Source organism: Bombus pascuorum, chromosome 6, assembly GCF_905332965.1.
Source record: "Bombus pascuorum chromosome 6, iyBomPasc1.1, whole genome shotgun sequence".
NCBI classification, from domain to species: domain Eukaryota; kingdom Metazoa; phylum Arthropoda; class Insecta; order Hymenoptera; family Apidae; genus Bombus; species Bombus pascuorum.
This window is the reverse complement of record NC_083493.1, coordinates 15,713,464-15,738,280: the sequence shown is the minus strand read 5'-3', so window position 1 is coordinate 15,738,280 and position 24,817 is coordinate 15,713,464. Positions and strand designations below refer to the sequence as shown.

At 38.0% G+C, this 24,817-nt stretch overlaps 3 protein-coding genes across 6 annotated transcripts in view; 2 read left to right on the top strand and 1 right to left on the bottom strand.

Annotated features, from left to right (window-relative positions):
- The first annotated feature begins 113 nt into the window (after nt 1-113).
- Nucleotides 114-5,065, top strand: LOC132908065 (beta-alanine-activating enzyme). 2 transcript variants are annotated; one of them, XM_060961678.1, is made up of 10 exons: nt 114-443; nt 515-776; nt 857-1,315; nt 1,391-1,770; nt 1,853-1,941; nt 2,014-2,933; nt 3,001-3,152; nt 3,273-3,394; nt 3,470-3,733; nt 3,821-5,065. In XM_060961678.1, the coding sequence occupies exons 1-10, from the start codon at nt 440-442 to the stop codon at nt 4,205-4,207; spliced, it is 3,039 nt and encodes a 1,012-aa protein (XP_060817661.1). In that variant the 5' UTR covers nt 114-439; the 3' UTR covers nt 4,208-5,065. The 2 variants fall into 2 exon arrangements, with proteins under 2 accessions (XP_060817661.1, XP_060817660.1); XM_060961677.1 differs by having other exon boundaries at nt 3,231-3,394.
- On the bottom strand, nt 4,275-8,818 carry LOC132908076 (rab GDP dissociation inhibitor beta). The gene is made up of 5 exons (XM_060961704.1): nt 8,436-8,818; nt 6,562-6,975; nt 6,248-6,461; nt 5,987-6,169; nt 4,275-5,913 (listed from the first exon to the last, which is right to left on the bottom strand). The coding sequence occupies exons 1-5, from the start codon at nt 8,594-8,596 to the stop codon at nt 5,557-5,559; spliced, it is 1,329 nt and encodes a 442-aa protein (XP_060817687.1). The 5' UTR covers nt 8,597-8,818; the 3' UTR covers nt 4,275-5,556.
- A 445-nt stretch (nt 8,819-9,263) lies between these two features.
- LOC132908060 (phospholipid-transporting ATPase VB) overlaps nt 9,264-24,817 on the top strand; it is a 28,106-nt gene continuing 12,552 nt past the window's right edge. For 2 of the 3 annotated variants that reach the window (XM_060961636.1, XM_060961637.1), the window contains exons 1-4: nt 9,265-9,705; nt 16,467-17,054; nt 18,025-18,204; nt 18,738-18,998. In XM_060961636.1, the coding sequence (XP_060817619.1) occupies nt 16,477-17,054; nt 18,025-18,204; nt 18,738-18,998 (1,019 nt within the window). In that variant the 5' untranslated portion in view covers nt 9,265-9,705; nt 16,467-16,476. Of the gene's footprint in view, nt 9,706-16,466; nt 17,055-18,024; nt 18,205-18,737; nt 18,999-24,817 lie in introns of all 3 variants that reach the window. The other variant, XM_060961638.1, reaches the window with a different exon arrangement.

Sequence of the window (24,817 nt, the reverse complement as noted above, 5' to 3'; positions counted from 1 at the left end):
TTGACAATTTTTTTTTACATTATCCTTATATCCTATGATAGAAAACTATATAAATGTGAAGTAAAAAATTATTTGTAAATTTATGAAAAAAGAATTTATCTTACCATAAATTATTAATAATAGTTGATAATTGAAATATACCCTTGAAAGTGAAATAAAGATACGTACGTCAACGCGCACGCATGCGCGTAAATGTGTGTATGTTACGTTTTCTAATGCAAATGTGTAAATACAAAATGTATGCTTGTTTCTAACAAAGAAGCAACTATTGCATTTTACATTATCAATCAAATACAAATGAAAAAATTACGTATTGTAATATATAATGAAAAAATTATAGCAGGTATTTATTTACTACGTTAGAAAAACATGCGACGTAACCTATGATCAAAGCTTTTAAAATATTAAAGAATTAATATCGAATGACATTTAATACATAATGGGTGAGTGTAGAGTTTAAACATTCAGTATCCTAGTTTTAATTAATACATATTAAAATGTGTAATTATCTTAGATAATGAAAAAGAGAATTTCCTATTTTATCCCAATGGTTCAAAAAATCTTGCAAAGAAGTTACATGATATTTGTAATTGGGATCAACTTGATAATGTAGCTATAGAATATCATGATTTGCAAGAAATCATCTATATAAATTACAGAGAACTTCTTGTTACACAAAGTTTGATTTCTGATTATTTAAAATGCATAAAAAACATTGAATTTATTGGTATAAATTTTGATATTCCTGAATATTGTGTAATTTCTGTGATACTTGGGTAAGATTTTAAATTGTTTGGAATATCTGAGATATTGACATAATAATTATATTTATGATCTTTCTTTTTTTTTTTTATAGAATCTTAAGTAGTGAGCATAGTTTTGTAAATATACCTGTTGATTCAACAGAATTCATGAATCTAAAAAACCATTTAAGCTTACATTATTTCTTTTCAAAACAAATGGATGTTGAGGGGGATATTGTATATGAATTTAAAATACACAGAGAATGTATTTACCTCATTAAAATCAAAGATGTACAGAAACAAATTACCCAAAAAGTAAAACAAAATTATTACGCTTATGCAATTTCTACATCTGGTTCAACAGGAGCACCAAAAGTAGTCAAAGTACCCCACTCATGTATAGTCCCTAATGTTTTAGATTTGAACAAAATACTGGGAATAACAAACTGTGATAAAATTTCTCAATTTACAAATTTTACATTTGATCCTAGTATTATTGAAATTTTTCTTGCTCTGTCAAATGCTGCAACACTGTTCATGGTATCAAAGTTATTGAAAAGTGATCCATATAGGTAAATAGTAATTATGTGGGGAAATATAATTTTTATATAGAAATTTGTTTTTACATAAGTCTTCTTTATTTTCAGGCTTTTGAAAGAAAGTTATTCTAATCAAATTACTGTACTACAAATAACTCCATCAGTTTTTATGTATAGCTGGACAGCTGAATCTTTAAAATCTAGTATTTTAAGTAATAATACTTTATTAAGAGCTATTCTCTTTGGCGGAGAACCTTTTCCTAAACTAGAATTAATTTCTGAAGCCAAGCATCCATATAATAATACCAAAATTTATAACATCTATGGTATTACTGAAGTATCCTGTTGGGCTAGTATCAATGAAATTATGATAACAAATACACAATTTAATGTACATTGTTTGGGTCAAGTATTATCACATACTATATTTCAAGTTAGGAATGAAAGAGATGAAGTAATTACAAATGGTACAGGCTTCCTCCATATAGGTAATTTTACTATCACAGAGATTTTATTTTAATTTTGTAATACCATAAGAAAAATTGTTATATGTTGTATGTTTTTACGCAGGAAGTAATCAAAGAGTGTGTCTGATGAATGATGAAAATATTGAAGATTTAGAATTACCAGTATTTCGTGATTCTGGTGATGTAGTTAATGTGAGTTAATGTGAACATAAACACTATTTAGTAACAACTATAATACTAATAATACATATATTTCTATTTCAGATTGATGAAGAAGGGAGGATATTTTACAAAGGAAGAAGGGATAGCTTTATTAAAAGATTTGGGAATAAAGTAGATTTAACAAAGCTTAAAGAATTTGTATTGCAAATAGATTTTGTAAAAAGTTGTTACGTAATATGGGATGATAGTTGCCACCATTTACATTTATATTTTTCTACTAAGGAGAATGTCACAAATAATCATAATATAAATACTGATATAATGAAACATCTCCACAAATTAGATTCTTTATATAGACCAGATAAAATTCATTTCATGGAGCATATTGAATTTACGTCTAGTGGAAAAATTTCTTTAGAATTTTTAAAAAAGTATCACATACAAAGAATGGTAATACATCAGGCAATAGAAAATATTGACTTCCAACAAATTAAAATTGCTTTTAAATCAATTTGGAAAAATAATTTACAATGTGAAAATGATGGATTTGTAAAATCAGGAGGAACATCTGTAATAGCACTTCAATTATCAAATACTATATCTGAAACACTAAACATAGAATTTCCTGAATTAATTGGCATGCTTTTAATGGATGCTACTATCGACGAATGTCTTAGTTATATAAAAAGAGTTATATTGAATAATGATCAAAAGAAAAAGATCAATCTGAAATCTCGTTTTAATAGTATTAAAGAAGTCCCTTTAACTAATATTGTTAAAGAAGACATGAAGTCTTTAGAAGATTCTGATGAAAAAAGAAAAAATTGTGACTTGATGATTCGAACAAATGAGATATACACCTGTCAGTGGTATAAGTGTAGAGGACAAACGTGTAAAAATGTGTCGTATATAAATGAAGAACACAAGTTACAATATAACGCAATTTCAAATGTTAAAATATTAAAAACTCATGATTTGAAAAAATGTGTAGATGCATCACCAGCTGTATTCCATTACTCAGAGTAAGTGTATTTTTAATGAACTATTTTGAATATAGTCTGCGACTCGATTAAAAATTATTTTATTTAGTGGAAAAACATATGCAACTGTTGGTTCTCACTCTGGTTTTATTTTTACTTTTGGATTACAAGAGAAGTGTCGTAATTCCACATTTAAAATCAAACTACCTGATAGGGTTGAAGCCTCAGTTTTGGTTTTGGATGAATTCAGAGGTATAGTGGGTAAGTTTCTTAATTAAAAGTAGGTTTCTTAAAAGACAAAAAATCTATTTGCGTGTCCTTAACTTCTTTTTCTTACAGGATGCTACGATGGTAATATATATTGTTTTCACTTAAAAACAGGGGATATTATTTGGAATCATCAAACAGGAAATGTTGTAAAAAGTTCTGCAATATTGTGTAAAATAAAGGGAATAATATTTGTTGGTTCTTATGACTGTTATATATACTGCCTATCTGTGAAGGTATCTGTTCACAGTGACATTAAATGATACAAAAAAAAAGATAATAATAATAATAATAATAAATATACATTTTAGGATGGATCTGTAGTTTGGAAATCTAAATTCAGCGATGGAAGTATTAGCGCATCTGGTTGTTTACATGTTTCGTCAGACACTGTATTGTTTGGAACTTTAGATGGATTGTGTCTAGCGCTTCAACAATCGTCAGGAAAACTTGTATGGAAGCATAAATTGTCAGATCCAATTTTTGTTGCTCCTTTGTCACTGAATAACGGGCTTGTCTTATTTTGTTCTGTAACAGGACTGCTATGTTGCTTTGATATTGAAGTAAATGTTAAGGTAGCATATATAAAAGAATTGGATATATATACTCATTATTTCGTAAAACTAATCGTTCTTACTTGATTTTACTTTTCAACGTTACAGATGTGGTCTTACAAAATCAATGGCAATGTATTTTCATATATCGTGAAGCAGAGTGATACCTCCACAAAGCATGAAACTATTATTTTAGCTAGTCAAAATAAGAATGTGTATTGTTTAGAATCAAAAGATACAAATTTTAAAACTAAACCCACATTAAAATATATATTAAATTTACATTCACCAATTTTCGCCACTCCCTGGTGTGAAAATGATTTTCTGTTCATAGCATGTACAGATGGTACTTTAAATATTTATAACTCTATAGAAAATAGATTGATAAAAGTTGAAAAACTTCCTGGCGAGGTTTTTTCATCACCAGTTATCGATAATAATATCATAATCATTGGATGCAGGGATAATAACGTCTATATTCTAGAACTTGTTTAAATTATAGTTGGTAAGTAAATATATTAAGTATTCGTTGTGTCATGAAATGGATAGGAATACAAATTAATGAAATTAATATAGTATGATTTATTTTTTTTATGACTGTCATTACAGTTACGTGAATAACGTTTTGGATAAAGTAATAGGGAATCACGTACCTTTGTTCAATGAATTTCATATGTAATACGAATTCGCGATGCGCTTACAGTTTGAAGCAAAATGCAAGCGAAATAAAAAATTCTGGGAAATAGCCAATCACTCATCAACAAAACATTCACGCATACGATAGTGCACACGTATAATAATTTCAAAAACAATGTACGTCTGTGCATACTTGTCTCTTTTAGATGTTTCTCTATCAATAACGATGACCTTATAAATATTGGACAAAGAAATATTCCAATTCTTAAGCTCACATAAAATAACAGTATCTCAACGATTCCACATTTTTTCTATATTCTCACTCTTACGTATTTGAGATTTATATATATCTATGTAATTTATGTAAATGGTTGGCCGCTTTTTTCTGCTTTCAATATTTTGACATAAATCTTCTACAATCTTTTCTGTTACAGGCAATTAGTTTTTGAAAGTGCATCAATTTATATGCATGAACTTCGTATCTTTTAATGTATATGTTTGGAATTTGAATTAATATCATAACTAAATGTGCAGAATTATGACATATTTTCTAATGCTATACAGCGACATGCTATTTATATAATTGCGTGTAGGATTCATTTTTTTAAATTACTTCTATATTGTACCTCATGACTTTTTGACTACTGTAATTAGCAATATAACTATAGGATTCTGTAACATTTACAATCTCAATAAACAGGTATCCTTATGTTTTAATTTGATAGTTAAAATATGATACAGTTATAAAGTCACGATAATCGGCACTGTCATATTTAATCCAAATCTCATGTCAGTGACGAGTACATGGGTACATAAACCGTATAATAAATTGCATTTTGTAACTGTTCAAATTTTATCGACGAATATGCAGACGACAAATATTCTAATATTAATCTTTTCTTTTGTGTGTGTGAAAATGGTCGTACACGTATACATTAGACATAATGTAAAAAGGGCAGTTTATAGAATTAGATTGGGATAAATTTGAAAAATAAATTTTGAATAACGTTTGCGTTTGTCATTAAAGTTCTCCATTAAAGAGAATCTAGGATTAGGCATAAGTCTATTAGCAGATTGTATCTGCTCTGAGACTTCGGTAAACACCGATGTTATCGGTATACACACATTACATTATGTTGCTTGCTCGCTTTTTTCAATTCAGCATGAACTAGTATTAAAACTGACCAGTAACCGTAATTATCTTATGGTTACTGATCTTCATCGCCTAGGTCTTGCTTTACTTTGTTAAAATCGAACTCCTCGCCAGTGGCTCGTTTAAATATATCAAGAACATCTAAACAAGTAGTTTCAAAATGCGTTGTGGCATCATAACTGGTTGATATAAAAATCTGACTGTCCAGACCGTTGTCCGTTGGTTCCATATAATCAGAAACTGATATGAACTTTTGTTTGATTGGTCCTAGTAAATCCAAACCAGGTTTGATTTCGGCCTCCGGATTTTTCGTTTCAACCGTAGTAGATACCATGGCTATGAACCATCCTTTTGCCGCTACTTGATGGGTATGTGATACTAGAGATACGTAGATATCGGAATTACGATTAACCTAGGAAATGGAAACAAATGAATACAATGACAACATATTGGAACACGGAAACGAAATGTAAATTTCTATTTACTTGTTTCTGAGGAATAATAATTTGCGTTGACAGGGCATCTGCTGTATTCGGTATAGGATGGTCTAAAAGACAAATGCATCTTATCACCTGACCCACTTTCTTCACACGATCAGGTACATATGTGGGATCACAAAATACTTGTTTACATTGGGCTACTTCATCGCCAGAACGTACACCAACAACCTGCGATAAAAATAGATAATTAATCATGCATTTAATTCAATCGTTTCCTTTTAATTAAAAGAAAATACAAATTTGTACCTTTCCATCCTTTATAACGATTTCGTCGATCGGTTTGTCCAACATATACGTTCCACCATAAATCGCGCTAAGTCGTGCGAAACCTTGAGGAAGTTCACCCAAGCCGTACATAGGATACAGATATGGTGATTTTCCGTAACGTGCTAAACTATCGCTATACAATTTAATTCTTCTTATAGTGGTAATTGCGCTTTGGCTTATATACTCGTCGTCTCTGAAACAGCAAAATATTAGCGTATATATCAATCATCAAGTTATTAATATATTTTCAAAATAATATTTGTATTTATATATATATATTTTGTTTTCTTTACCTATAAAGGGCTAATGCATGCCCTGTGAAGTCCTGAGTGTTTTTATCGAGATTAAACTTATTGTACAAAGCGCTCATGCTATTATTAAATGGATCGAAGCCGTCCCAAGTTCTGGGGTCGTCTTCTTGCATGTTCTGCACCCATATAAGGAAACTACGAAAACGTCTTTTCTCGAAAAGGCCCATTAAATCGCTGGACAATGCTTCTTGCTGATCTATCGGCACCTTCGAAATCTTGCCGGATTTATAGACATACGATCCTTCAACGCACTTGAATTCCAAGTAACGCGTCACGCCTGTGTGAATTAGAAGTTTTACCAACAACCCATTTGCCATCAGGAACTTTGGAATCAAATCAACGTTCCAGTCGCGACCACGACCATAAGCTTCATCCGGTGGTGGAGCTTTGAATTTCCTAGATAACGTATGAGAAACTAAAATTAATCATCATAAGTATTTCACTGATGCGACATATTTCTTTCTGAAAATACAGTTTGAATTTTTGCAAAATTTTCGATAACGCTGGTAGTATGAAACTATGAACACCTTCTATGATTATTATCAGTTTAAGAAATAGTATCCTAATTATTAATAATTTCTAATTATTAATATTTATCAACAACACGTTACAATGGTTTTCATTTATTTTTTCAATATATTCAAAGTGAGCAATAAAAAATATTTTATCAGCCAATAATCGTAAATTTTACGCGATTATGAGAAAGAAATTATATAGTTTCTTATTGATATTACGACAATCCGTTCTGGAAAGCAGTTTCGTTCCGTTTACTTTCACATTGGTTTTTAAGCATTCTTTCGATCGGATTATACGCGAGTGCAGTCGAATAACAGTTACTGTTACAACAGATGGGTAGTTTAGATGCGTGTTATAATTTATTGAGTGCAACCGGACACACGATAACCGTCTCCCCGATGAACCAGAAGCACAATCATGCGGTCGTGTTATCGTTCTTCGTGTCATAAACAGTAGAAGAAAACACGTTATGCCATCAGATCTTTTTATTTTTTTATAGGAAAATGTTCGAAAGCGTTTAATAAAAATTAATTTCGATGTATATAAAAAACATTCTTTTTTTCATATAAAAAAATTAACGGAAAGGAAACGATATTGGGTAAAAGAATCAGAGTAACTTTTATTTAAAATTTCGAATTGGCGCAAAGAGGCAAACATATGTTCAATTTCACAGGAAGTATGTACTAAGCTAACGGTACCACTTCGATTATCCAACATATTTCTCCTGTTAAGTTCTTAAACACATGGCAGATTAATCTCGTATCTTGTCATGTATTCTTTTTGTATTCGAAGCGATTAAATAGATATATATATAATTTTTTTCGAATGATAAATGAAGGTATGTGGAAGGAGGTGAGAGGTGGGAGGTGGGAGATTAGGATGGACGAGCGAGTGGCAAGGAAAATGTATCTTAAAAGGGAAATAGCGTGTCGCGGTAATTGCAAAATACTACACAGCTAATTTATTAAGTTCGATGGAGCATGTATTTCTCTGGGGCGGGACCTTCCCCCCTCCCTCTTATCGAATGACGTTTTAGTCAATCTCCCGATAGAATCGTTTAGAAAAGAATGAAAATTTGGAGGCAGTCGAAGAGTAACGACGCATCACGGCAGGTGAATACGTACGTCACGCTTCGCCTCGGGATGTGCTTAACGGAAGAATTTAACCAAATGATAATCAACGTCTATCGCGAAATAAAACGGGGAAAAAATCAATATTAAAGGCGAATCATTGCATCGTACGAGTCGTTGATCACACAGTTCCAAATACGATACTAATGCCGGCAATAGTATGACATTAAAATGGATCACGGGAATATTTGATTGATCGAAATAACTTACGCGAATAGATCATCCAGAGGCGTGATCGAGGCAGATTCACCGCCGTAATATTTATTCCGATCTACATGGAGCACTTTCTTCCCACTGACCGATAGCATACCCGAAAGTATGCATTCCTTGAGTCCGGTGCCCAACACGATCGCGTCGTATTCTTCATTCATGTTGCTCGAAATGCAGAGAAATTGTTCACAGCACTGAACGCAAGATTCTCGTGAATCTTTCTTAGGAATGCTATAAAAGTCGGAAAAACGATAGCACACGGTCGCGCGTCTGCCAACCTGCACGACTATTATGCCGGAACGGAAGACCTCGTTCTTTCGCTCGTAACTGATGACGGAGTTGCTGGTAGAACGTCGGTAGTGGTGGTGTTACTGACGATGGAGCTACTGCGATGTTACATTCTCCCTAGGTTCTCGCAATTCCCCATTCTACGAATCGTTCGAGCGTATCTTTTATAAAAATGGCAAAATTGTATATTTCCGAGGTCTAGAGATTTTATTATTACATTTAAAATACTCCGTTAATGTTTTGCGATTTTAAAACCTTAGTAAATCGATGAAATGATTGGCTAATCATGGAAAAATTCGAATCATGCTATATAAAAGTACTAGTATCCATGTTCTGTACATATATATACTTACGTATCCGTTTGATTTACAGAGTGAAAGCTATAATTATAAATGTATCAACTTTTGTTACAAATGCAGGATGACTTTCAAAAACCGCGGAAGCGCGGTACTAGGGACTTTGTATTCTGTGCGTTAAAAATTTGATGTCCAAGTACGACGACAGATGGCATTAGTACGAGATTGTAAGTAGTCGGCCGATACGAATTGTCAGTGCGTGTACGATAGTAAGGTCATTCGGTTTGTTGCCGCGGAACGTGAACAAGCTATTTGGAACCTCAGAGCGTGTACAGGATATCGCGTGTATTTCTCGAAACGATCGTGAAGAGGACAATGTAATCGAGGGGAGGATCGTTTCGCCGAGCATTTACATAGAGCGTTGTAACGTGTCAAGATGTGCGAGTAGTAAATTTGGTATTTCGACAGGGAGATGCTTCGAGAGAAACGCTGTGTGCTGTAACCCGTTAGTTTTCTTGTCAAGAAAAGACACGCGAAAGTACCGGTTGGTTTTCCTGGTTCGATTTAGTTGTGCTCTTGACGTGATGAGAGTTCGAAGACGTGGGGGACAATAGTGTGTCTCCCCTTTTGCTTGCGCAAAAGCGTTAACCAAGGCCACGTGGACCACGTTGGGAGCCTGGAAAAATGTAAGAGCGAAATTTTTTTATCTTGTCATGACCATCTTTCTAATTATATTTAAATTTTTAACAATATTTCCATCTATCTAATTCTGGTACACAAGCTGTTAAAATCAGAAATAAACACGAGTTGGAGAGAAAGTGAAAGAGATGTTCGCCAGGAAATGATACGTTTCGAGTTGATTATGTTCTTTTTAGTCGATGTCACTGTTAACAAATACGTGTCGTGATCGTGTAAATTAAATTCAGAATAATCTTCATAAGAGAGTATGTTACACGTATAAACGTTGAACCAAAAAGATGTATGGTCCCTAACTGACGTGCGGTTGTCAGGAATGCGCGGTTGACATAATTCATATCGTACAGAGTATACAGATCGAAAACTCCGAGTACAGGGAATATCATCCGAATCGCGACTCTCGAATCGACCTCGCTGTCGCGTTCCATAATTTCCAATGCTTATTTCACGTCGCTGTCTTGAACGTTTACTTAATTATTACGAGAAAGTTTCATCTAAATGCGGAAGTACTAGGCGTTCTAGCGAAACGGTAACGAGAGAGTCTGGAAAAGCGAGAACGTTTAAACCAAACGTTTATGACAAGAGATAATCAGAATCCGATATAGCAACATTTATCGAAATCGAAAAGAAATAATCGAAAGAAAAAATCGTCTAACTGTCATTATTTAAAACTCATAACCATACATGACGATGATTATGCAAATTCATACCATCCCATATTCTCTAAAACTGTATAAAATAATCATCTTTTTTTTTGAAATTAACTAATTCCTCTAGAAAAATATAATTGATATATTTAATTTAAGGGAATAGGGGAAAAATTTCTTCATTTTAAAAAACATCGCAAGAAACTGTTCCGACATATTTGAATTAACCTATCAAAGATCAACAGTGCATTAACGTAACATTTCAGTTGCAATTTATTTTCGGACAATTTATATTTTCGAATACCGTTTTTTTAGTTATTTATACAAAAGGGAATTCCAAGATGTCATTTTCGTCGCTATCTTTTCTACCTCATAGATTTATAAATTTTTTGAACGTACGTACATGTAATATTAGACTGATTACGTTTATGCGATTCTATATCGTTATAAACATAACTTAAAACGTGAGATGCGAATAGAAATATGTTTTAACTATTATTCTTATTATCATTTTATTTTCTTCGTCCATATGCTGCACGTACTTGTAGACATATATAGATCGTGTTTTAATTATAAAATATTACAACAAATATTTCACTTTGTATGTTTTATATATTTTTGCATATTACATGTATTCTGTAGATTTTTGTACTCTCAAGATATCTTATAAAAGCGAAAATATCTGCGCAAGATAAACTATCGTTTGGGTTTTAATTCTCGCAGATCGTGAGATACGCTGGCTGAGTCAAGAATGACCGATATTGACCATAGATGCAAACCTCCCCAATTTTCCCTCGTAAATATTACTGTTATGTACACAATGAAAAATGGAATAACGAATAAGTAATATATTTTTGAAAATAAGTTCTCTCGACCAGTAATATTTCATTATTATGATTTAGGATACATAGTGTACGCTTTTGGCATATCTTTTTCTATTTTTTTTCCAGGTGTTTCTACAACTTTCGCAACAGGTTTATTATAGAAAGTTACTTTATTATTTTTAAATTCGTAAATGATCAACTAACTGCCTGTTCGAAAAATATCTGTGTCGGAAATGATCGAATCGTTGGATCGCGAGAGACAATGGGTTAAGCGGTTAAAAAGAAAGCGGAATGTTATTTCATAAAATTCAGTACGTTTCTTGGGTATCGTCGTATAGGTCGAAGGTCAGTGCGGGGAATCGGTCGTCGTTTTTTTTTCTTTTCTTTTCCCTTTTTCCAAAGCGACCGTCGGTCGTAGTTGTCCGACCGCGAAACCGGTTGTGCTCGGTCTGAGTATCGTTGAGTAGTCTCCTAGAATCGGAACGAAAAAAGAAGCAAGTTTCCGAGCGAGGTCATCCCCGGTTCGTTATCCGCAGGACCGTTCGAGAGCGTCTACTCGTTAAATTGCATAAACTCCGTCGTAGTGCGTCGAACGGTTCGCTTGGGTGGAATGAGTACCGGTGCGCGTGAAAGAACGCATAGAACGTTGCTGACGTTGCCTTTGCGTTGACAAAATAGAAGAGGGCCGCGACAGAATCAAAATAAATCCGTTCGATGTTCGCCAGTTAAAAAGAGAAGCGGTTTCGTTAGAATTTGATTCGAGATTGGTAAAGCCGGTAAGCCTGTTCGCAACCTATAACGAGCTACTGTTAGGACGAGCTAATTGGGATTCTAGATCCTTGTTCGTTGTACATTTCGTGGGCTTAAATTCCTAGTACAAGCGAAGTCAGTCAGATTGTATGATTCAAGCTAGGAGGACAATTATTAATAACAAAATTGCGTTAGAGAAAATCGTGATTTATATTTGAGAATATCAAGGTTGCAAGCGTTTCGAGAATACGCCGAGTTGCTTAATTTTCAATTAAGCGGCGAGCTATTCTACATACAGAAATAAGTCGAAAATAAGATAAATATAAAATAAAATGTGGAATAAAATTGTTTGTTTAAGGTGTCGCGTTTGACGAAAAGTTTGAATATTTTTAGTTAAAAATAATACTCGAAAACAGAATATCACGCGACGACATTTCATTCCACGGTATCGACTTATTTTCGCATGTCGAGCAACCTGTTCGCTCTTGCTCGTTGGAAAATTAATCGAATATACACGTATACTTGATACGTTTTCAAACTCGGTAAAGGGAAACCATAATTTCATTCTTTTACATTGTGTCCGCATTTATACAAGTTAGTCAAGTTTCTAACTATATTTTACCGACTTAAGACTAGAACTTTATAGCAATGTAATTACGAAAAACGTGTTTAGACTAGATAGGGAGATTGTTAAGGAATGAGTAAGCACGTAATTGGCCTAAACTACTAAACAAATTTACGAACGAAGGATACAGCTGAAAAATACGATAAGTTACGTTTCCTGTCTTCCCTACGCCTATCTCTTTACCATCCTTTTCTTATCTTCTCGAACGTTTAAATTTCGGATTCGAGTTTTGCATATTTAAACATCGTCCTCGTCCGCTGTAGAGTCGTTCGTTGCAACATAGTTCGCCGTATAAAGAAACAAAGAAATGTATGGAAATTATCATATTCGGTCGTACCGCAGTTGGTGAGTCGCGGTTTTGAACTAATCGACGGATAGATAGCAAAGCGTATTATTAACGTTTTACCTTGGACGATGCACGCGTTGTTTATCCTTTGTATACCATTTATATTTACACGTGAATGCTTTTCTCTTATGGATCGTTACTAATGTCCTGTATCCTTACTTGCTTTCGAAAACCTCGTTAGACGAGTAAGTGGCGAACAGCTAGGAACCCGTTCGAAGCGTAAACGATCGCCTCGATTTCGTTGCAGCAGTTACATTTTACGGAAATGTTTTAAAGTAATGCGATTCGGTATCAGGTTCGTAGGATAAAAGAGTCGCTGTCGTGTTAACAAACTATCGAAGCAACAATTTCGAATTCTTATCCGTCATGCGATGATAATTAGAAAGGATAATAGCTCGTTGTCGGTGCGAGGTTGAAACGCGTAGCAACCCTGCTGTTTAGGGGCGTGTAGAGCGTAGATATTCGTCTGACCCAATTCCATCGTTCAACTTTTCTGTCCTTGATATTGTCGGGATTTACGTCGGAACGACCACTGTTATCGATCACCAGCGGAATCCTTTGCTCGGTTTACGTGCACGATGAGCGTGTTCGCTTTGCGCGACCATCGATGAGCGAAAGCTCGTCCCTCTTCGTTTCGATCGTAGCAACCTGCCGATTCGAAGGTACAGCGAAACCTGGATGACTCTTTTAACCCGAGATTTTTCAACGCGAGAATCTCCCCAACTAAGATTATAATCTTATTTATTGCCTTCTGTTTCGCTATGAAAATTTCTACCAGATTCGGCTGTAGCAAATTTTCCAATGGAATAAAATTTTATCTTCCGATAAAAGTGACGAGACCTGGCTACGACCTTGAACGTTAGTTTGGAACACGACCGAGATACACAGCATCGTTGAAACAATTAATCGATTATTTAAGTTTACTCGCCTCTCGACTAAATTAGTATCAGCGCGTTGCCAGTTAATTATTTCCCTGAAAATCGGAGGTTATTTTTGGGACAGATTTTCATTCATCGTGACGCCGAAGTAGGTCCGTCGTTCTGTGTCTTGGATGACTTCCCGACAACGTAATTTTGCACGGTCGCGGCTGTCGTCGTTCTTAAAGCAAATACTATTAACGTAATTCACGTTGGTATCCTCCCCTTCCCGCTCAATGATATTTTTTATCTATCGACGTTTCCGTCGCGGTTTGTTTGCTCCCGGAACAGCGTTTCGATAGAGCCAGCGTATCGAACTTTATAGCTTCACGCAGCTTACCCTAATTAGCTTGATAACTTGGTTAACAGATATTCGTAGGAAAAACGCACGGGTCTCTGGTTCGTCGTTAATCCTCCAGATCTATCGTATATACGATACATAGAGCGGCTACGAAAGGTATTTGCACATCATCGTATTCCTTGTGGCATCGACGTACCGATCAATTAGGTTTAAGTATACGGAATTGCCTATCGTTTGGTGGTACTTCGATATGGCTAGAAAAATTTGATACGACGAAAGTAAGACACAGAACGTGAGGATAAAACGCTTCGTCGAAAACCGGCAGTATGTGCAAATGCTTTTCGTAATCGCTATAGTAGTTTGAGGTGTATCGGACAAAGAGCGAGTGGTCGCGAATCGGAGATCGGGAGAGCAACTTTATCGTCTCGCGAACCGACGCGTACGCAACGAACGACCGATAAGTTCGCACATGCTCGAGCATGCTCAAACGCGAGAGTCGCAAGGGTGCGTGCCAAGAGAAAGGAACGCGAGTTCGTTCGCTTTCGCGTAGAACCAGCGAACGAAACATCGACCGATCGTTCAAGAATCATCGACCTGTTTGCCGATTTTTAAATAAACGAGCCACGGTTGTACGCGCAAATTCATATTTCTATCAATTAAAATTTCGAAGCCTATACAGCGATTACAAGAAAAAGATACTGGCACGCTATTGTACTTGTTATACCGTTTACGTATTAGGTAATCCGATCCAACACGCATGCCATTAACCGAACATTAATATCGAGTTGACGCGTCTTTGTAAAATTAGAATCGAATTTTCTCGCGAGCCTCGGTTAAAGTTTTGCGACGAACCTTAGCTTTTTGTCACGTTTCCGGTATTCGGTTTCCTCCATCTCGACGTTTGTGCATCACGGACATTGATATATCTAGATACTCGCGTCGAAGGACGCAACAACGTTATGTTATGAAGTCGATCTTCTCAACGATGCTATTGGATTATTCGGCATAAGGTGATTAAGGTTTCGCAACATTTTGCAAAATTTCCAGAGACACCGTCGACGACTTTCATCGATCGATTCGCCCGATGTTTGCTCGAAAAACTTTCCCCCACCGTCTTTCTCTTTCTGTGCGATCTTATTAATAGCATATCTATGTCGGGTAAGTGCAAGCGCACCTACGATCGCTTCGAAACGCATTACTTTGTACTTCCTGCATACCATTTGACGCGTCGTTACAGGATCGCTTCCCTCTGCCACCGTTTCAGAGATACGTGGTTCGCGATTCATCCATCTTTTCGATAATATCGGCGATTATTCGGCGGACGATCCGATCTTTCGGATTAGCATCGTTGCAACGAACGATACCACTTCGTCTTGTGATTATTTACTCGATTGCTCGATACGCAGAGTGGCTAGCGAGATACCGATTGATTCGAATTATTCGTAATTTCACACTGGAAGACGAGAAAGCGATTAACTTTCGGCATCGCTCGTTGTCAATTCTGTTTTCTTTTATGCTTCAATCTCTGACATCGACGTCAAAACGTGAGATATTTCACGCTGTCGGATTGATAGTATAAGCACCTACTCGGCACCTTTATATCCGACGGTGTGTCTTTTCTATCCGAGTCCTTGGGATTCGTAATCTATGGGTCAGGTCACGATCCCTTGAGGGGATTTACGGTGAAGCGCTTCCTAGGGTGCGCCAGGGTTATCTTTAATTAAAGATATTTACCACTAATTAAATACTACCGCGTTAACACCCAACCTTTAATTTTATCTTTTCTTTTACCCAACCCGAACCTTAACCTCTGTCCTTGAGATTATCATACGTAGGAGATGTTTTGATTAATTTTCTATGGATATTGGCTTTCTAAGATACAAAGCCGATAGGTATATGTGTTTCGAAGCGTACTCCATTTGGAGATCACGATTGGCTTTATATTTATACCTGCTTGCATACTGCTCAAACGAGAACCATTGGAAGTAGAATTACCATTAGAATTAGAGTTACATTCTGAAATACCCATTTCTAACACATTTCCTTTAGCTTATAAGAAATGCAAATTGCAAGGGTCTCTCTTCCACTCCGTAGACGACGCGGACTCTTCCGTTATCCTTTGTCCATTGTTCCATGCATTTTTTATACGAATCGTTTTCGCGCGTACATACTTGCGAGATGCCGCTGAAAACGCAAATACTCTGTCAGAGACAGAGCTAGTCGTTGACTCTTACGCTAGGCCAGGTAATTCGGTTATTATAAAACAGGGTCGCTACTCGAAAACTGTTGAGAAACGCTGAACGAGCCAACCTTAATCGACTCGGTACCTACCTGTGTTTAGATGTGCCAGCATGTCCGAGGTCGGTGTGCCAGAAGCAGCGAGCGACGAGATCGACGGACAGGGATCGCTTTATGTGTTCCCGGGGCCGGGTCGTCAACATTATCCCGGCTCGGTGTCGTTACAGTCGACGACCGCCACTGTTCCCGATGCCTCGACCTCCGTTTCCACGAGCACCCCTTCGTCGAGTGCGTTCGCGAAGAGCAAGACCGAGAACGAGAACGTGGACGAGGAGATCGCCGCACGAGGCAGACGAAGACCGTGCCCGAGGACTCATGCCAGGTCGGCCAGTCACGGCGGAGTGTTGGCGGAATGTCTGACGAACACAGGACTGCAGTCACACGCGGGCTCCTATCTGGGCCCTCTGTCCGTGATCGGTGGTTCCAGGCCTTCGGCTTTGAAGAAACCTGGCCATCAGAGAGCGTTCAGTCAGGGTCAGGTGATCGACGTGCAAGGACACTCCGTCATGGGGCACAGTCGTGTCGGATCCAGAACAGATTTTATACTTCCTCCCGGTCACAGGGAGGATTCGAGGCCACCAACCGCTGGGAAAGTGCCCTCGTTTCGAGGTCACTCGCGCCAAGCATCCAGGTATTTGCTTTTTCACCCTTTTGCTTTCCTCGCTTTTTCCCGTTTATTATTGCAGCGGTTACGTTCTTCTTTTCTCCGAAGGCAGACGGATCTAGAACGCGAGGGATACGTTGTAGGAACTTTGCGTTACGTGGAACGCAAAATGGACTGGTTTCTGTGAATACAGAGCGCGTCATCGCGATACGACCGGCAACAAGGGGGATCGTTGTACGCGAAGAAACCGATTGACGTTATAGAATAACGTCTTTTTGGACGGCGCTTCGTTCTCGACGAAATAGAGTTTGACAATTTGCACGGTGTACGCGAACTTGGCCGATGAGCGATCGCGTACGAACGAGCACCAGGTTATTCCGTGTGCGAATATAAGCGAGAAACGTAGAATGATATTCGTGAAAATGGAGTTTGAACGCGTTTAGTTGGTAGAATTGGCCAGGCACAGGCATTCTAAAAAAGATTGTACTCTACGCTTTCGTGTTATTTTCGTACGTAGAATAACGCAGAATTTTGATGTTTGGTGGTAGTGTGGATGCATGCAAATCGATCGCAATTCTGCTGCTGATTCGGTGTTGTCGACAGAACTTGTATCGCTGAACTTTTAAAAATAACTTTTTTTATTGCCCGCGAAGAGAAACCGATTAGCGTGCTTACCGTTTTCGCCGTGACCGTGCTTCTCCTTCGTTAAAGACCGAAGACTGAATTCTTTATCGCGTTTAGACACGAATCTCGATATAGCGGTAATTTCATGCAAATTCTACGCTAAAAGGGATATTATTCGTTGTAGGCGTTTACCGGAGCGTTTGACTTCACTCGAGGTTCAAAGCTCCAAATATTATTCCAGCTAGGCTTTTATTTCACCACTTATTTTTACTCGCGCGTATAGCGATCTATCGATTTTCCGATCCTTGGAAAAAGATTATACTAGTTATCTTTGTCAAGTTCATTAACGAATTTCCTATTGTTTCTTTCGTAGGTCAGAGTCGATATACACGATAAGACGTAGCGTCGAACCTCCTTGGTGGAGAAGACTCTGGGCTCGATGCTTCGGTCCGTTACCCGAGGAACCTCGTTTAAGGACGATTGTACCGAATCACTTAGTGCCGCCAAAAACACCCCTAAGTCAACATCCCAACGGCAAGAGAGTAAACAATAGGTAAATTTTTTAAGTTGCAATTAATATAAGAGACCCATTGTTGCACTTATCTGGTAAACGTTGTTCCGTACGTTAGTCTGTACAATAGTCTGAAAAGCTGCATTTTAATACTTTATTGTTCAAAGAGACAATGTCCGAGATCTCTATCGACGACTCTCCGAAGCTTTTATTTTTTTATTTTTAATTTTATTCTTTCTTCTTTCAAAATTTCTTCTTTCAGAAAGTTATTAGCTTGCAAATCAAATCGTCTTAACTATTGGCCGTAGAACGTGAAACATAGATTCGGAGAAATTCAATCGCATGTATGTGTGCATAATCACGCATAATCGCGTTCTTTAAACATGATTTACGACAGATAGTCGATCTTCATCGGAGGAAGAGAATTTATGTGGAAAGAACGTGGATACAGAGATGTTTTTAATTTTAGCCACGAAATGTCGCTTCACAGACCATATTGGCAGAATCGTATGGTTCCGAACGAGAGTAAAAGCTGGTACACCGTCTGAATTCCGGTTTATTGCGTATGCTTGCAGAGTACGTACAACAAAATATACCATGCTGAGCTTCCTACCTCGCAATTTTCTCGAGCAATTTCGCCGTGTGGCCAACATATATTTTGTATTTATCGTTCTACTTAATTGGGTGCCAGCCATAAATGCCTTTGGCAAGGAAGTTTCCGTAATACCCATAATGTTCGTGCTTGGTGTGACGGCGTTGAAAGATTATTTCGAGGATCATCGGAGGTTTATCAGCGATCGACGCGTAAATAATTCCACCTGTCGCGTTTACGTTCGGTAAGTAAGCAATCTTGTTTAAATTGTTATTTTTTACAAATACGTACAAAAGTCTGTTCGAGATATCGATCGTTTCTCTCATAATCTAAATCAAATATTATAATTTCCCACGGAATCTGCTCGTGTTTTAATTCCAAAAATCCACAAACAATTATAACCGATTTTAAAAAAGTATAGAACATACAAATACCTTGATTTAATAGTTTTGGTCAAACCATTCAAATCAAATTATTTTTCGTTGCAAGTGACCAAACGACGAGAACAATTTTTGGTCATCAGTAACTACTATCCATGACGGTATTTGTTTCAACGGTGATCGAACATCGATCTTGTTCGTTTATAACGGTTGTTCTAAACTAGAACACTCGGCAATTAACATTGTCCAATTGTTTGATTCCCTGAAAAATCTCTCCAAGATATTCAGACATCGTAAAAGACCACACGTATGTTTGGTTGTTGATATTCGATAGAAACCCAGAATGTAACGCGCTTATTTATATCCTTTCAAAAATTTTGTCTTCGGTACCAATAGCTTTCCAACGCTAATATACAGCTTATTAGCTTTTCACAAGGAACGCCATGAGACACTGATCGATATGTTAAAAAATGAATAGCGTTTCCATTAAGAGAAACAAAGTTGACCCTTGTTCGATTTTCAAAAATATTCTTCGTAATGTCACGGAGGAGATGGTGGATGGATAGCAGCGATTTCGACAAACGGCATGTATCTTTAAATTCTTTACTTTCGCCTTCCCTCAATGGCAGACACCGTGTCATAAATCTTGCCATCGCACAGCGGGATCGTTGCGTCGCAAACGGGGTAAAAAGCGCATTCCATTTTCCCGCGGATCCTGTTTCTTGCTTTCCACACCGATGAAGATGGCAAAATACTTTTGCCCGGATTTTTGCGTGTCTGCCGACGATCGTTCGTCAGTGCTGACGTAGTTTTTATCCAAGAACCGTCTCTGGACGTGGATCCTGTCCCCCGTTGCCTGCGGATTTTCCATGAAAAACAGGCGCCGATTGGCTGCAACGCGTTGTCTGCGGGCAATTGTCCGCCGTTGTGGACTTAGCTTAAAAGACAGAATAATAACCAAGAACGGTTTGACGTAACGGAGCACGAAGAATGCCGGCGCCGTTCTCGACCCTTTGCAACGTTAACCTGCTGCATCAGCAGGCAATTTACCAGCCCCGCTGGAACTCGCTTCGTAATTTATTAATATCTCGCAAATTATTGAGCGCCTACGAAAATGACCGAACATAGATCTGGGTTAGATTTAGATTAGAACGTGACGAGCGTGTGCACGATATTCGCTAATCGACTGTACTTAACGAAAATTAAAAACTTTGCGAAATCGCGTGGAACGCGGATGAAGCGTGACTTCTGATTTCGCGTTTCGTGATTTTTGCTTTGCCGCAATTCTCTTCGTTCGGATAACAGGATTCAACGTTCAAGGCTGAGCAGGAGTAAAATTAAAATTCGCGACAAAACGCGAATCGAAAGCGAGACGGGGCGTTCTCATAGCGAATCGATCGATATATTCGCTACTATTAAAATATAACTATTACCGTTACTTCGAAAGCCGCGTTTTCTTCTCGTCGTAGACATCTTCCTCGATACACTTCTTTCCCGGATTCGTGCGCGTCTTCGCACGTTATTTACGGAGCATCGTAAGTGCGTTTCAATGTCTTTCTTGTTTCTTTTGTGTAATTTGATCCATTTATCGATGATAATAACGATAACAATGATGACAATAATAGTAACAGATAAGACAACGCAACGTACGCGCGAACAGCAGCGACCGTGTTAAAGACGAGCCTTGGCATTTTTCGTGAGCCTATTTTCGGTGTAGACGTTTCGAACGTTTACCGTTCCTTTGACCGAGGAATTGCGATGGATCGGCATCGATCGTCGATCGAACGCATGCGTATCGAATATACGCGTTTGTTCCAACATAGAAAAGAAAATGTTCTCTCCTCATCCCTGTCGCGCAATAGAATTGTAGTTGTTCGTGTTTGGAACTTTAATTTCGCTGCGTTCGCACCGGGAGCGGGTACGATCGATTTTCTCTTACAATGCCGCTACGTTGACGAAACTGTTTTATCGCTTTCGACGATACCGTTTGACCGAAAAACGTTCGAAATTCCTCACGAAGGCTCGAATAGTTAACCTCCACGGGGTCACGGCTATTGCACGTATCAGATATTTCGTTTCGTTCGTTGTTCGGTCATCGTTACAGCAACTGCGTAAGTGCAGTCCTATTGCTACAGAAAAGCTTGTTTGCGCACCGTTCGCAGCCTTGTAAGCCAAGAAAGAGTTTCAAGGTATCTCTGTAGTTATACGGACAGAAGTTCTCGAAGCGGCATCCAATTGCAATAAACGGTGTTAGATCTCTCCCGAAATAGAATTACTCTCTATCGGTGTACATTTTTTGTTATACTCGTTTGGCTGATTGTCGAAGGTAAGAGGAAAGAAAATAAATATTCAGGAAAGTTCAACGAATCCTTGTTATTTATTTATTTATTTAGTGTACGACTTAAACAGACATAAGGCGATTAAAAACTTGTTCGTAAGCTTCGTGCTTATTTATGTCGTACGGCGACGCGAGGTATTTGAATTTGTATTTCTAAGAATACATTATGCGTGTCATACGAAACTCTTTGAAATTTCGTTAACGCTACGACGAGATCGCTATCGTGATTGTGCATTGGAAAAAATTTGCAACCAGTCGTTTACTGTAAACGTACGTAAGAAATTAACGTGGAGGATGCGCGAGTAGTTGTATCAAACGCGTAATTAACGCACTAATGGGCAATTTAAAGATGCAAGAACGTATAATATTTCATTTTGTTGTTCCATACGTGCCCTTTACTCCGACCCAGTTGGTTTTAGCGGGAGAACGAGCCTCGTAGTTCATTCTCTGGAAACACCGATCGCAAAGCTTCGATACAGCTTTCAATAATTTGAACGTCGAACGTAAACGCGAGGCGAATTCGCTATCTAGGTCTACACGATCGAATCCGTGATAAGCATCGACTCGTTTATCGACCGATTCGATTCGATCAAGATCCCTGTGATGTACGATGACCCCGATATCGTTGTTCGCATTCAACTTGCTCCGTTACTGGTCGTTGAATAAATTGCAACGTGACAGTTCAATCTTCGTTATGGAATCAGTTCTTACATCACCGGCAGCTTCTGGAACTTTCCTTCAATTGCCAAATTAATAGACGAGAGAGTATCAAGGCTTTGATCTATACGCGCGTAGTACTGACACGCGTACATCTTTCACGAGTTAACTGCCACTGCGAACTTTATATACTTTGCCCTGAGAGCCGTCAAAGATCGAAATACGTCACGGACTAAACTTTAATTTTCGCAACATATTAAGTAGTATTTGCGCGTGTATAATATATTCAAATATATTATATCGTATGATTTCTTCTGACAGTGAAATTATCCAAACCACGTCGTTGAGGATCTTTTGATCCATGAAATTTATTTCGTTCTAGTGGTTGCCCAAAATATGGTAAGAAACGTTGAATCGTCTCTGCGGCCAAATCGCAAAGAATATCTTACAATCGAGTAAATAACAGATTCGCGTTAGTAAATTCACCTCGCGTTATTTGTATCGATTAACGTAATCAGTCTGAACGAAGCTTCGACTGTCGAGTTACCGTTTCATGCGATCGTGGTCGTAGCTATGGAACCGAGATTCGAGTAGAAAGCGCCAAGTCCGTAAAGGCTGGCGCACCATCTGCGACGCGACAAAGTGACAGGCAGGAAGCGAGTATCATTCGGTAAACGACGACCAGAGTGCACGTCATTTATAATGTAACTCAATTTCGCGAGGCTCGCGCGATCGATGGCCAAGCACGTAGAGCGAAACGACTTGCAAAATAATACAACGCAACGACCTTGCCCTTCGTCGCGCCACTCAGTTCCTTCCAATTTGTTCGATGAAACGTACGATTTCTTTTTTCCAAGGAGACGTTAGTCCGGTCTAGCCAAACGAGTTGTCGCTGATTTATTAACGGTCGATCGCGACCTTCGATCGAGATCGGCGAACGTTCCTTTCCCGTTACCCCGGATATTACACTTTAATCTCGTAGCGCGCTGGTATTTTCCTGTATCGTGTAATTACTAAATTAGTAATCGTCCTTTTTGCGCCGCGTCTGATTCATCGGGTACGACGATGTTCGATATACCGGATCGGTGATAGCTTGTTTATTTTTCTCGCGTGCGAATAACAATACCTCTTCTTTATCGTTCCCGCTTACTCACTTTCTCACGGTTTTCAATGTCCTGAGAGATGTAGTCGAACAAACTAGCTAGCATAAATTTCCCATCTTACGCAGCGAGTTGCTCGCATGTTAAGTTACAAAGATATTTAAAAGGGAGACTAAAGTGGTAAATCTTCGAGACGCCTTCGCACAAGGCGTTTCGAGACGATCGGAATATTCTTGATAGACGTTAAAATTACGATTTGGCCCAATCGCGACGAACACCCTGTGTATATATATATATATATGTAAGATCGTAAATCTTGGGATAATTCAGGTGATCGATTCTGAAGTCTGAAGGTCGAGTTTTGTTGTCAAAGTAATTAGATAAAATACAAAAATAAACAACAATTGATATCCGTCTATAACAATAAATAACAATAAATTACATAGACGCGAAATAACAAGTTCTAGACAATGTTTACCTGAAAATCGACAATCGATTTTCAATCTCCTGAGCTACCGATCTTTCTCCGTCAGTCTTCAAAATTTTAAATGGCTATTCTTCATAAAAGATATAACTTAGAAAAAACGAAGCTGGCACCCCGCTGGGGGTAGCCGCCCACATGCTATATTTATTTTTTATTTATATATCTTTTTTTTTTTTCTTCACCAACAAGATATAACACTTTACCAAATGTCCACAAGGACAAATTGTAAAATAACCAAAATAAAATAAAAAAAAAAAAAAAATGCTATTCCGTGCTCTTATCTGTCTCCGATGTTGCTCTCTGTCCGTCCATTTGGGAAAAGAGTGTCTCTGAAAAATGGTTGTCCGTAAAACCCTAAGAGGGTCGTCCTCTGTCCGTGAAACAAAAATGTACTACCCGTAAAACAAAAAGAGTCCCTATCCTACGTAAACTCTAGGGAGTTTACATATATGTGATAAGATAAAATTCGTAAAAACGTATAAGAAACGTTTCGTTAGCGCGCTTACGGTTATGTATTCGATAGATCGCGAGGCGATTCGCGACAGGTGTCCCGTTTCCTTGATTTCACCCACGATACATCGGCATATTAAACTCACGTGCATGGACAATTTGTTTTCCTTTCTCGCAGCGAGAACGGTAAAAGGATTGCGTCAGCTGGAACAGGAAGGTTTAAACTGTGAAAAATATGTGGAAGATCGTTCAAGTATGTAGATGCTAAGTTCGAAGGCGGTTCGAACCGAGAGTGTAGGTGAAAGACAGAGATGCGCGATTCGCCGGCATTGAAAGGAAGCTAACGGGGCTGACAAGCGTTTTCGAGGAGCGCGAAGAAAAGGAGGTCGAGGGAAAATTGCAGAGCGCGTGTACCCGTACGGTTCCCCGGGGGAGCTTGTCGTCCTGCTCGTAGCAAAATCGAACGATCGGTGTACGCGTTCCGTTATTTCGATCGTGGCGCGCGTTTCGGATCGATACGCGTAATTAGCCGATATTACGATCGCCAATTAACACGAAGCAAAGTACGCGTACACCGGAGATACGCGTCGCGTCGTTGCCGCGGCTCGCTCGCGCTTGTTTCGTCATTCGCGTTCGTTTCCCGGTCTAAAGGTC

Coding starts and splice junctions, on each gene's coding strand:
- LOC132908076 (XM_060961704.1), bottom strand. CDS start 8,596: ATGAATGAAGAATACGACGCGATCGTGTTGGGCACCGGACTCAAGGAA. Junction 6,976..8,435: donor CCTCTGGATGATCTATTCGC/GTAAGTTATTTC, acceptor TACGTTATCTAG/GAAATTCAAAGCTCCACCAC. Junction 6,170..6,247: donor TCGTTATAAAGGATGGAAAG/GTACAAATTTGT, acceptor TTTTTATCGCAG/GTTGTTGGTGTACGTTCTGG.
- LOC132908065 (XM_060961677.1), top strand. Junction 1,942..2,013: donor ATTCTGGTGATGTAGTTAAT/GTGAGTTAATGT, acceptor TTTCTATTTCAG/ATTGATGAAGAAGGGAGGAT. Junction 3,734..3,820: donor ATATTGAAGTAAATGTTAAG/GTAGCATATATA, acceptor TCAACGTTACAG/ATGTGGTCTTACAAAATCAA.